General features: G+C 35.1%; 1 protein-coding gene across 1 annotated transcript; it reads right to left on the bottom strand.

Moving 5' to 3' along the window:
• Positions 1-288: 288 nt before the first annotated feature.
• Positions 289-13,825, bottom strand: LOC106779743 (threonine--tRNA ligase, mitochondrial 1). Its single transcript, XM_014667926.2, has 20 exons — positions 13,591-13,825; positions 12,429-12,933; positions 12,266-12,325; positions 12,070-12,159; positions 7,953-8,027; positions 7,660-7,788; positions 7,471-7,560; positions 7,179-7,267; positions 7,005-7,101; positions 6,449-6,535; positions 6,093-6,177; positions 5,573-5,667; positions 4,926-4,958; positions 4,750-4,836; positions 4,102-4,194; positions 3,402-3,494; positions 3,091-3,312; positions 2,258-2,329; positions 1,570-1,641; positions 289-685 (listed from the first exon to the last, which is right to left on the bottom strand). The coding sequence occupies exons 2-20, from the start codon at positions 12,885-12,887 to the stop codon at positions 590-592; spliced, it is 2,124 nt and encodes a 707-aa protein (XP_014523412.1). The 5' UTR covers positions 12,888-12,933; positions 13,591-13,825; the 3' UTR covers positions 289-589.
• Positions 13,826-14,031: the final 206 nt, after the last annotated feature.

Genomic DNA, 14,031 nt, shown 5'->3' on the forward strand with positions numbered 1-14,031 from the left:
ATAATATAATATTTAATAAGAACAAAACAATAGAAAAATTAACATAATATACAAATCAGTTCAGTTAAGTAAACCGACCATATACAAATCAGTTCAGTTAATTCAACCGACCACAACCATCTGACCCGTTACTACATCCAAAATGGATATGAATATGCAACTTTTAAAGGGCTTAATAATACAACAAAGAGACAAATCCAGTATCCTTATAAAAACCTAGGCAAGTTTCTAACAATCATCATTGAAGACCGACTCCAAAAGGTATATTTTCTTCAAAAGTCAGTTAACTACTTCAAAGAAAATAGAAAATTTAAGAGGCATGTAAATTCGACTGACTACAGAATTGCTTATATAAGGTAGGAACAGAAAAACTGCAAGACAATGATCTAGTTGACTACTCTCAAGGTGTAACCAAAAGTCCCGTTATCTTAGTAGCGTGATGGCAATGCAATACATCATTCAAATCATATATAAAACCAGGATAAATAACTAAGTTGAATTAAAAATATAAATAATGCACACACAAATGTGTAAAAACTAAGGTATTTGGGGCAGAAAATTTTCTTCAACAGTTTTCACGAGCAAAGTATCAATGGTAAGCTGCAGCTTCGTCTCTGAAATGTTTAAGTAGGTTCGCTATACTCATAACGTTATGATCTCCCTTGTCTCTAACTCGCACACTTACCTAGAATCACAAATCAACTCAGCTTTCCACAGGTAGTAAAGAGAATCATCGAAAGATAGCTCTACATGATCCATAAACAATGGAGCAACAAATGGGCGTAAACACTGATGTATAACATATTTTACTGATGAAGAAATGAAAAGCAAATTATATTTGGTCCAATAACATAATGATGTTATACTATTAATGTANTTATAACTTCTCCAGACAGATCAGAGACCATTGGCACCTCTTAAGAGATAATGCTGAAGAAAGCCTCCAAGATTAGTAGATGATGCAACCTTAATCACAATTCTCAGAAATGTAGCTCAGGCATACTTGAGCTAAAATGAGGAAAAATTATTAGGTGGTTTTAAATTAATATTTAAATAACACATGACATAAATTGTAAAATTCGAATGTATTATATATAGATATTTGCCGGATTAGGAATATGGGTACTTGGCGTTTTACTTCATAATTTCACCAAAATGAGAGATACTAGCATCCTTCAGCTCTTCGAATTAAAATCAATCAAGACAAAGCTTAAACAGTCTTAACCAAGCTAGTATCCCTAGCCCAACCTTGTCTTGTTCTGTAGACCAGTCTTTCAATCTCAACCCCTTCCCTTTCTAAATTTGAATGATGCTATACATTTTGCACATGGCATGAGTGTAAATGAAATATTGTGATGAAATTATTTGTNCATAGTTCATANAAGCAAGCTTGCTTTCTCCTTTAGACACTTTTAATTAATCCAAACATAATTATCCAAGTGTGAGAAATTCATTAAAAACTGTTTACAGTTGTTAGCAACCCTAGGNCAAACAAATGTGAAATGCATATGAGGATATGTCAAGAGAGAAAAGGACGAGATTATTTATGATAAGGGAAAAATGAAGAACCTGTCCAGTATTTGCTTCCTCCTCTCCGACAACCAAGATGTAGTTGTATTGAGCTAATTGTGCTTCTCGTACCTGCAGAATGTCACAACTTCAATTTAAAGACAATTCTCTTCAATCAAGAAACTGGATAAATAATAAAAATATATAGTACATCTGAAAAAACAGCTTTCAATTACAGATTTACTAAACATTTAGTATACAAAAACGACTATTAAAGTTTTTTGATATAATAAGTTATAAAACTGATACCAAGTCATTTGGGAGACTGCATTTAAATGAATTACAATACTCTACTTAAGGTTCAAATATATAACAACTTGAATAAAATTCATTACAAGTAAAAGATTTTAAAATATTACAATAGAATAATACATACACTTTGGTAACGTACAAGGTACAAAATTTAGTAACATAGACACATCAGTAGCTGATTAGTGGCAACAGCTTGGGGCAGAAAAGATACATCCAGTAATATAAAATCCTCTTTACCAACAAATTAATGTCCTATCTAAACGCTTGTATAAAAAATATGAACCATATAAATAGCGAGTCANTCCATATTTCAAATGTAATACCATCATATAACCAATATTTCATTGGCAGTATAGAAAACATTTTGGGCATTATTAACCTNTGAATGAATAATATGTAAGGAAATCAAACTCCTGNGCCTAAAGGTTTAGTTTACCTTCTTTTGAATCTTTCTATCAGTTGTATCAGCATCAACGTGAAATCCTGCTTGGTGGATCTGATCTTTCACCTAGAAAATTNCAGTCCAAGAAAGTTACATGACCAACAAACCCTTTCATTTCACTATCAATATATATAGCAGTACAAGTATCCTAACAAATTACAAACAGACAATAAAAAGTCAATAGNCTGTTTGATTTAAGAAATGTTTCCTGCCTTTGCTAATGATTACAAATATGATATATTTCCCTGTTTCCTATTTCCAAAATATTGTACAAGGTGGAATTTTAATGAGCCTTTTGTAAAAATAGAAAGATATATATAGCAGTACAAGTATCCTAACAAATTACAAACAGACAATAAAAAGTCAATAGCCTATTTGATTTAAGAAATGTTTCCTGTCTTTGCTAATGATTACAAATATGATATATTTCACGGTTTCCTATTTCCAAAATATTGTACAAGGTGGAATTTTAATGATCATTTTGTACTATTCACTCTAAGATATTTAACTATTCAAGGAGATTGCTCGAACTTTGTGATCAGATTACAACTGGAAGTTTATTTAAAAATGTATGCGATGGACTGAACACAATTTAGTAACACAAAATCAAACTGCTTCAACGGTTTCAAAATGATACAAAAAAGCTCAGGAATAAACAAGGAAAAGCCAATGTTGCAAAAGCTCCTATGAGAGTACTACACAGTTAATTTACAGACATGAAAAAAATACAGGTGCTGCCACAAGATATGTTAGTACAATATTTGTATCATTTAATAGGTATAAGCAAATATATCAAAGAATAAAGCATAAAATTCAGAGCTGCTTACCTGTAGTGCATAAGATTGTGATTTTTCAGACACAGGACATACAATTGCTTGACGAGGACTGAGCCAGAAAGGCCATTTACCCTTGTAGTGCTCTAAAAGTATGGCAAACATGCGTTCAACAGATCCTAGAATTGCTCTATGTATCATTACAGGTCTCTCAATTTTGGCTTCATCTTCAGCAGAGAATTCCAACTTAAAACGATCAGGAAGCTGGAAATCAAGCTGCAAGTCACCACATTCACCTAGCTATTAGATGACAAGTTATCCAAAACTAAATCATGTGAACACAAATCTATCTAAGCGTGGCAAACCTGCAAAGTTGCACACTGGAATTTCCTACTTAACGCATCAGATACACTGATGTCTATCTTTGGTCCATAGAATGCCCCATCCCCTTCATTCAACTGCAAGGTTTTACACAGAATATAAGCTCAAAGATAGTAAAGCTTACAAATGTCACATTCCACAGAAATAATAAAACATTATGAAAATGAAAAATTGAGTGTGTAGGAGCGAGTGAAAACCCTTCGCAAATATCAACATAAAGATGAAGAGAAGAAATCGGTGTTGTCATACACAGAATGAAACTGCCAACATAAGCAAATTAGATGATATGATGCAGAGAGGAATCAAGGGGAGACTAGAGGAATGGGCCTGTAGTAGAGAAAAGGACAAGGGGATCTTGAGGTTAACAGAAACTTCATCTGTCATAGCAAGATTAGATAGAAGAGTGAGTATGTGCATTTATCACCAAATGATGAGAGAATGGTGGGATAAATGTGATTGGAGGAGGGGAGAAAACAGGGGGTAGGCAATTATTTAGTGAGTTGAGAGGAATCTAGGAATTTACTTGGTATTGAAGATGAAATGGGCTAACTCTACTTATTGATATCCAATCTGTACTAGTTCTAATCTAATCAGAATTTTAACCGTATGTTCAAAAGAATATCCTTAACAATATATCACTGGCATGAAATATTCTATAAGATATATAGAAGAGGACATAATTACCTGCCAAGGCTTGCCAAAATCATCTAAAGCTTCTTTAAGAGAACTTTCAGCTTTATCCCAGGTTGCAATATCTCCTAGGTATTTCTCTGGTCTCTGATGAAGTATCAGATACATGAAATAGTTATCTTTAATTGAAAGAAAAAAAAAAAGGATTGATTTGAAAAAACTTTCTATGCTTTTCTCCTTAACTGGGAAGCAGGATAGAAAGACAACAAATTTGCTGTGGAGTTAAAATGAGCATCCATGATTCAGTGCTACATGGAAGTAACGGGACTATAATGAAAATCTCTGTTACCATACCAAATAAATAACAATACATAGTGAATACATTATTTTGCAAAATTTAATCTAGTGTTACCACTGATAAATGAGACCCACAATAAAAAAAAAAAAAAAATACTATATTTCTTAGTAAATTTAAATAAGAGACTAGTGTAGCCATAATTATAATTTAATCTACTGGAGGAAACTGTCACATTAATGGGCCGGCATAATAAAATCCAAAAACAGTCCACAGGCAAGAACAACTAAGATACTACTGAAGGCACCTTAAATTGAAGACTAAGTTTTGAAACTTTGAATTTTCTGATTTTAAGGACATTTAGAAAGGTACATGAGCATTAAGAACAATTAAGATTGAAAGCATACCGTTGAAAGCTTCAGCTCATATGTGAAACCAAATATGCTATAAACATAATTGATGAAACTCAATGCGCTCCTCACTTCATCCTTTATCTGTAAAATAAACAAAATCAGTAGCTCACACTGAAGCTCAAAAGGGACTTACAAAGATTTATGTTGTATAAATTTAAAGATAAACTCACCTGGGACTCCCTGCAGAAAATATGTGCATCATCCTGAGCAACATTTAAATCAAATGTCATTAATAGTATGAAACTCAAACAGTACAGAAAACAGAAAGATAAGGAAAATGGTCCATATTTTTCCTTTTGATGTTCCTTTCAGTTGTAACCGTATCATATTTTTAAAGGAAAAACAAACATCACCAGGGAAAATTGACATTTAGCTACAATACTATAATGGCGTATAAACACAACCACGGTGTTTAATTTTAAGATGAGCAAATCAATCTACTATTTCTGTGTACAAAATTTTCAAGCCCACAAACAGTAATCTCCAACTTATTTGATAAAAAATGCATTTTCTACTCCAGTATTCATAATTACTGAGACCCAAACATGCATTCAAAATTTCAAACACCACAATGATATTTGTTATAGTTAGTATTGAATTCACTGTGTATGCCTGCCAACTTGAAAACCCAAAGAACCTAGCCACAATAATGCATAAAAATGTATGTGTTCCTGCCTCAGTACTTTGATATGAAAAATAATGAATTTCCCGGTTCTATGTACTAAGCAGCAAATTAATTTTATTGGATTAACCCAATAAAAAGTGGACCCCCTTTCATAAAAACTAATGTCNATCCTGATACAGAAGAAAGATTCACCTGTTGAAATCTCCGAACACGTGTTAATCCACTCAGGGCACCACTAGCCTCATTCCGATGCAAAACTCCAAAGTCAGCAAAACGGAGAGGAAGTTCTGAACAACCATTGAAAAGTTGAGATAATATTTCATATAAAAAAATCAGCTCAATCAAATCCAATTCTTCAAGATATACTATATAAACTCAAACTCATGACCATGAAGCATATCAACCTTACAAGAAACTATAGATGATTGTCTGTTTGAATATTGTTATTAAAACCGATTCTTTAATATTAAAAAAAATAAAACTTGCTTGATGACATTACTTCTCATTTGAAGTTTGGGAAAAATGTTTACAACATTAGTTTTTAAAACCAAAAAATCAGAACAAGTTGAAGAAGTTTTCTTAATCTAGGAGCTCATACATGTGCATTTTCCTAAATTCAAACTGAAATCTGGACTAACTAAACCAGTGAGCATACAAACATAAAAAATCGATACCATCTGAAAAGATAAATCTCCATCTAAATGAAAATTACCTCTATATGATCGAACCCTGTGTTTAAACATCAGACAGTGTCCTGGGCAATTCATCGGTTTCAACCCAAACTCTTGTTTGTCAATCTAGTTCACATAAAAAAAAAATACTTTGGTCAATAACCTGATTGCCTGTAAATAAAATGCCTTCTTGGAAAGGTTTTATACTGTTCAGGTTGTGCAACTTAAAATACGTAGGAGAGATATCCTATAGAAATCCCAAAAACACTATTAGTTTTTTTTCCTACATCAACACAAATCTCAATTAGATTCCCCCATGATAAAGAGATATGTCCTTCAACTCCCTAACCCACATTCTTACAGAAGCTAGCATTTATAGATATTGGGAAAAACATACCTCTAAAATAAACATATCCTCTCTATAATTTGCAGCATGACCAGATTGCACCCACAGATCCATGTTAAATACATTTGGAGATATAACCTGTTGATTCCATTTGCAAATAAATAAGTACTAAGTACATGGAAAAAGATTGTTTTTGGTCACTTCAAGAAACTCCTACAGTACAGTAGTGTTGGGCCTACCGTTTTTGGTATTTCTTCGTAATAAAAGGAGAAGCTATGTCAAACATATTTGAGGAAAAAAAAAAGTCTTTAAAAATGAAGGATCTTAATGTTTTTATAAAAGAAAAGGAAAAGAAGCTTATAATATATTTAACTGAAGCAGCTTTTCTTAAAAAAGAATAGATTACACCGTAGGCTCCCTCTCCCTATCATCCTAAACAGATCAATGTGGAACAACGAAATAGAGCTTATAGTTTAAAACAAGTTTTTAAGCTTTTAAGCTAAAACTGACAAACTTCCACACTGTTTTTAAAGTTCGTTTGCTAGATTTAACTTCAAAGTGACTTCTAAAATCAACACAATGGGCCAGATGTAGCCTAAAACTCAACCTCTTGATAACCCCTGTCTCTGTACTGATTTCTAATGAAGTCCATGAGTTTGTTGTAGACACGAGCACCATGTGGAAGAAAAAACCAGCTTCCAGGGCTGATAAAAACAAAGACTGACATATCAGTCAGATTAGCTTACTAAATGTTGCAATCAGACTAATGGCCCCAAAATACCTCCATTCATGATGAAGAATAAGCTCTTGCTTCACACCCAAAATCCGGTGATCATACTTTTTAGCCTCCTCCAGCCGATGCAAGTATTCCTAAAAAATTCAAAAACAAAAAGTGGGGAGAAGAATCAAATGATAATAACACAGTAAGCCTTAATTCAAAAACACCACAGTGTGCATGTAGCAAAGCACAGAGGAACTAGGGCATCGCTGATAATGCTACACGACACTATTAATGACTACTAGCTAGTTATTTACTTATTCCACAAGGAACTGCAATTGATTATTCAGTCCACCTTTAAACTCTTCTGATCAGGATAAGATATGCCATAAACTCTTTGTAAACTTTCACGATCTTTGTCCCCCCTCCAATATGCTGACGAAGCCTGGAATTCCAACTCAATTAAACCAAAGTCCTTGCCGTTCATACAAATTAAAGGATAAATAAAAATAAGTGGTTGAGAGAAATGACAGCTTACACATACCTTTAAACATGCAATTGCTTTGACAAATGATGTATTAGGAATATGGGGTCCACGACACAAGTCAACCAGTGGACCACATCTGTATACCGTGATAGTTTTGTCAGCAGGCAAATCATTGATAATCTCAATCTGATCACAATAACCACAAAGCCAATGCGGCAAATTGTGAATTTCAAATATAAAATATTATAGGCGTAAGCAAACTGGAAATATCAAAATTAAGATAATAGATAATATCATTAAAACAAGAAGCTAACCCCACCCCATCCTCAAAAAAAGTACGTTATGCTTGCCTTAAACTTATTATCAGAAAACATCTCCAGTGCCTGATCGCGTGTAACTTCAATGCGCTCAAAGGGTTGCTTTTCCTGTAAATATAATTTTCAACATTAACACAAAAGTAATGTTTACCAGAATGATGAGTAACACATACAACAAGAATAACAATAAACGTATTTCATTAACTGAGGCCAGCTATATATATCACAAAATCAACCGGGTTTAGTTAAAAACTATATTTTCAGAAATATTATTCCTTATGAAATTTTCCATTCCATAAGTTTTTCCAATGTTGTTCTTGATCTTCCTCCACCCCTTTTCATGAGTCTATAAACATTAGTTACTCTCTTCTTCAGTGCCTCCAGTGACTAACTTTACATGTTTTCAATCCAACTCAATCGATTTTTATCATCATTTTCTAAGTAGCTGTCACATGAAAATCTCCTCATTAAGAATCATTTTGCATCCCATTCTTTCTTGTCATGTAACATATCAATCTTAGCATACTTGTTTTTGCTACTCCAACATTTTTCTTTTGTTCTCCATTTGAAGTCCACATTTATTACCATAGAAACGTGCTAGGAAAATTCTTGGAAACGACCGATAAAAGAATGGAAAAGAACAACCAGATCAAAACATCTAGATTAAGGAGGAAAATCTGAAATCTCTTTCCCTGTACTAGGAATATTTGAAAGTAGGAAATAATATGTTTTGATTTAGACATTAAATTCTATGTTTGAAACTCATTATCAGTGAGTGGACACCCCTCCACTACATGGGTTCTTCAAAAAAACCACGTCAAATGGTGCAGATGACTCAATATTTTGTTGCTTCTGGTAAAATAGAGAGTGTGGAAACATGTAAAGACTGAAATTTTGAAATTTTAGCCAGCAAATGAAAGAAGGACACCTAGCTTCTTAATAATAGGATTTAAAAAAAAAAAAAAAAAATTAGAACTAAAACTAATACTATTTTATACAAAAAGCAGATTTTTTAAGCCATTGTCTTTTTTCTAAGAGAAGTCAACACTTTTCCTCTCACGTTTGCTGCAACCACTTTGCATGCTCTCCACCAATTCTCCACACTAATCCACTCCACTTACCTCTTGTAGCTGCTTAACCCACTTGGAAGCCAAGACTCTTCCAAGTTTCATCAAATTCCATTCTCAATTCTGATTCTGGAGAAGAGGTAAGCCAGTTCCGCTTTTCTTCACTGATTCAAGTCTTGGAGCATGCAATTTACCAATTGCATGTGTTCTTGACCGTTCCCTCTTCAATTTCTAGCTAAAATCTCACTTTCAATTTTGTTTTGATCACAAATTTGTGACCCTTAGGGTTGGGGGCAAAATTCCGCAAAGTCGAGAAACCTGAGTAGCGAGCTTTGGACCGTTTTAGGCAGAATCCAAGTAAGGGAAGCTGGATTTTTTTAATTGTTATTTGAAATTTTGCTGCTTTTGGTTTGATATTTAGGTAGAACTGTTGAAATATGATGCATGTGTAAATTAGTGAAGGATTCCTTTATTTTGAAATAGATAAAAAGAACTTGTGCTGAAAATTGATGTGTATAGCTTGTGTTTGATAAGAACTGCTAAGTGATCAATTACAAATTGTATAACCATGTATGTGATGTGAATGTTTATTGTTTTAAAGATGGGGATTTCATTCTCTGCAGATTGTGAGTAAAAGACTAAGTTAATTTTTGATGTTGAGTCAAATTGAGGAACTTGGGTAGTGAATTCGTGAGTCAAGGGTTCGAGGGGGTTTTAGACCATTTGGATCACTTAGGTGAGTAAATTCTGACTTTCTAGAAGTCTCAAACCAGCCAAAAACACTTTATACATTGCAGATCTGAGTTTGACCCTATAAGTAACGGAAATTGAGCTAATTGATCCAATTCTTCTGCATATCTCTTAGAATTTTTAGTTAGGATTGTGTGTAAGCTTTCAAACAAGTTAGATTCAACTTGTATTTCGATTTAGGAGTGTCCAAAGTTCACCAAAAGGCCTAAAACGAAACTTAGGGGGTAGAGTTGCTCAATGATGCAGAAAATCTGCATAATTCACGTTGGGCGCCACAAAAATGGCGCTGGGCGCCATTTCCTGCTGTTTCCAGCAGGAAAAGGCACGCTGGGCGCCCCTAAATGGCGCTGGGCGCAGTTTTCTGCTGTTGCGTTTGTCTTTGGCAGTTTGGGGGGTTCCGGACGTCCGTTTTGGACGTTCTTTAGGTCGTTCTGGGGGTTTTTGACCCTTTCGGAGCCATTGGTGAGGGTTTCCAAGCTATTTGAATTACCTAAGTATTGGTAATTTAAGATTATAAGGATATTTGTATTAATAAGTGATGTTTTTCTGAAAATATGTAATTCTTGTTTTCTCTTCCTTTCTTGTTTGATGATCTAGGTATCTTTTCTTGTTTATTTTGTATGATTACTTCCAGTATTATGAGATTGATTCATGCTTAATTCTGTAAGAAACTAAACTAATATAAAACATTCATGGTATGAAATCCAAAGTATGAAAGTAAGTAAAGTTAGTGTGGAATGTGATGTGATTTAAGTACATCTCTAGGTGAGATCGAATTAAGTTATGAGAATGAATATAGGAAGCTCAATCTTGGGTGTCTCCATTTTATATGGGCCAAGAATGAGTGATTCAAGTTAAGTTCTGGAATGAATATAGGTAGCTCAATCTTGGGGGTTGCCCTTAATGCTCTAATGACTATTCAATCTCACTTAGAGAAGATTAGTTCATGTGGTGAAGAGTAGTAGGGGGTCCTAGTCTTGGTTGTCTCCATTGTATATGGGCCAAGGTGAGTAATAACGGACTAACCTTGTGTGTGGTAGGGTGAAACCCATTGGCAATGACTTTGCAAAGCAGTAGAGGCCACCACAAGTGCATAACCTGCCATAGCTCGATATTCATTCCGGGTCCGGACGAGTCTAAGTCTAACACCACTTAATACAACTCTAATTTATAACTCAGTAAAACTGTACTTCTGTGATTGTATTGCTTGTATGTTTCTTTTTATTTTAGTAGCTCTTATATCACTTGTATTATTTTTGAATTCTAGCTTGCGTGTGTGTTGTTTGTTTTGTCTGTGTTTGTTTTCTTTTGCAATGATCATCATAAATTTGGATGTGAGCAGAGATTGCAGAGGTTCCTTTGGAGCAAGTATTAAATGGAGTTGATGCCGCTGAGACTCCAGACACTGCTGAGTAGTTAGGACGTTTATGTTCATATGTATATACTTTAGTTTCCTTTTATCTCACTTCCTTTTGAAAGACTCTATAACTACATGTAGAGCTTTTATCTTTCTCTCTTATTTTGGATGACTGTATTATATATATATATATATATATATATATATATATATATATATATTTCATCCTTTTACCATATGATGCATTCCACTAGATATGAATCATACATATATTTTGGGATGTTACAAAACATGTGTTGCTCATTTGCTTCCACATATGCATTATAAAAAGGGGAACTGAATTTATTTAGAAATCAAAATTATGTTTGGAGCAAATTAAAAACGGGATAGACTTTATATCTTTTTTTTAAAAAAAAAATTAACTATTAACTAAGGGTAATATGGTGAATCAATAGAAACTTAAAAATAAAAATCAATTTTTACTAAATTAGAGACAACTTCTAAAACAAAAGCAATTGAAAAATTGACTAAGGTTGGCTCCTCTAAAGTGAGGTTTTCTCTAAAATGGGTAAGGGTGTATGATATATCTACCTTATTTAACTGAAATTGCAAAGAGATCTAAACGAAAGTTGAAGGAAGGGCATCCTCGCACTCAAGATATCACTTTAGAAGAGCATTTTCATTTCCAATAATTCCTAAGACACTCTTGATAAACATTAGACTTCCAGATATATAAATATATGCAGAGGATCAGACATTTGGAACAATCTTTGATAACTATGAAGTGTTTGTAAGGCGACAAAACACAAGATTACAAGGAGAAATGAACGTAAAGAGAAAAACATTAAGTACTATAACCATTATTCATCATGGTAACCGGAAAAAAATCCCAATAGCCAATGGGGCATCTAAAGCAGAAGTAAACATTAAAAAAAAAAAAGAACATAAATAAGATTGTAAAGAAGAAGAAGAATACCGCAACGGCCTTCAATGCGCCAGCTTCAATTTGCTTGAAGTGATCGTCATTGAGACCCAAGTCACCGTAAAACGCATCATAATAGAATCCCTAAAATAGAACATTCATTGTCTAACTCAATGCACACCTCACAAAAACATACAACAAAGTCCAAACCGCATAAACATGTTACAACCAACAAAAATCACACACGAACCTCTCCTCTTGTAGTGCAAGGCCCAATGCAGAGCTTGCATCCATACTCCATCTCAAGAGACTGAAAATAAACAAAAAAGAACAATACCAACAACAATAATCACTATTTCATCATAATACAAATTTAGATGACAATTAACAAAAACACTTGAACAAAGCTAGACCTGTCCGAGAATGTGCGCGCTAGAGTGCCAGAACGTGTCGCGTCCTTCGTCATCATCAAACTTGAAGATCTGGAGCTGGCAATCGTCCTCAAGCGGGCGCGTCATATCCCAGAGCACACCATTGACTTTGGCGATGAGCGCGTTGTTGGCCAAATTTTTAGAGATTTCGCGAGCCACGTCGAGCGGAGTCGAGAGCCATTTCTTCGCCTCCTTCATGCCGCCGTCGGGAAGAGTAACTTTGATAGGATCCGACGAGAGCGAGAGGCGTTGTGTTCGCTGCTCCGCCTGAATAGTCTCGAACAGCTTGATGCGCTTCGGAATCGCCGCCTGAAGGTAGGCGTCGTCCTTCGCGTGAGCAACCATGGCAGCACCGGCGGAGGAGAAACGGCTAATAAGAAGATGAAGAAGCGGAGAATGTGGACAAACGTATCGGCGCACACGGATCAGAGGGCATAGCATGACATAGTGTGTTGTGTGTGGGTTTTGGCTTCAAATTTTCCTTTTTCTTTATTAGTGAAACGGCAATAAAAAAATGAAAACAAATTAGTGGATTCAGTGGGTAAAGAGAAAGGTTTCTAGAGTTGATTAACTGAACTATCATAGTTAACAGTATAATAATTCAAGAAAACTTAATTGAACTAAAAAATAGTTCAACAAAACTGAACTGAATAGTTCAGTTACTGGAGTTCAATCCAGTGAACTATTTCAGTTCAAAGCCACACTCTCTTCATCCCGCGCAACGTCTTCCTCCACCGTCCTCCACCGTCTACTCCCCTGTCACCTCGTCTCCCAGCAACTCCCCTTCTCCGGCCTCCTTCTCCCCCACTGCGCCCGCCTCCCAATCCTCTTCGCCGCCAAAACCATCTCCGCCACCGACAACTCCTCTGCCAACTTCTCTCTCGGCCACACCCCCTCACCCACCCCCAACCTCTTCTTCACCCCTCCCTCGCTGTCCACGGCGTCCAGTCCTTCCTCGACTACTCTCTTTTCAGCGACGGCCTCCCCGCCAGCAACTCCATCGACTCCTTCGGGAACTCAGGTGCGTCCTCCTCCGGCCCCCGCCTCAACCACGTCGTTTTGCTCCCCTCTTTTCCTTCGTTCTTCCACTGCTACTATGCTAAGGTTTTTCAATCTCTTTTGAAAGGGAAAAGAAAAAACGTACCTTTGGGTTGCAGATTTGCTTCTCTTTTTAGCGAGAAGTGTTCTCAAAACCTTGGACGATGGTGGGAGAGCCTTCCCCAGTGCGGCGACGGCAGAGTGCAGTAAAGTCGACAGCGGCGAGGGCGAGTCTTCGACGCGGCAGCCTTCAACGACATACGAAATAGGAAATTGTGATGGAGAAAGGAAATACAAAAACCTAAACTGAAACCAGTTAACTTTACTGAAAATAAAATAGTTCAACTATTAATTTTATGAAGATACACCAAGGACTAGGCCGACCTACCCATAAACTCTGAACTGGATACAGTTTAAAAAAATCATACTAATCATTAGGTTTATTAGTTTCTTAAAATCTTACAATAATTAATTAATAAATATTTGTCATAATATTCTACTTTTTTATTTTTATTAATGTAAAATTTATATTTATATTTAAATTTTC

The sequence above is a fragment of the Vigna radiata genome, unplaced genomic scaffold (assembly GCF_000741045.1).
Source record: "Vigna radiata var. radiata cultivar VC1973A unplaced genomic scaffold, Vradiata_ver6 scaffold_160, whole genome shotgun sequence".
Lineage (NCBI taxonomy): Eukaryota > Viridiplantae > Streptophyta > Magnoliopsida > Fabales > Fabaceae > Vigna > Vigna radiata.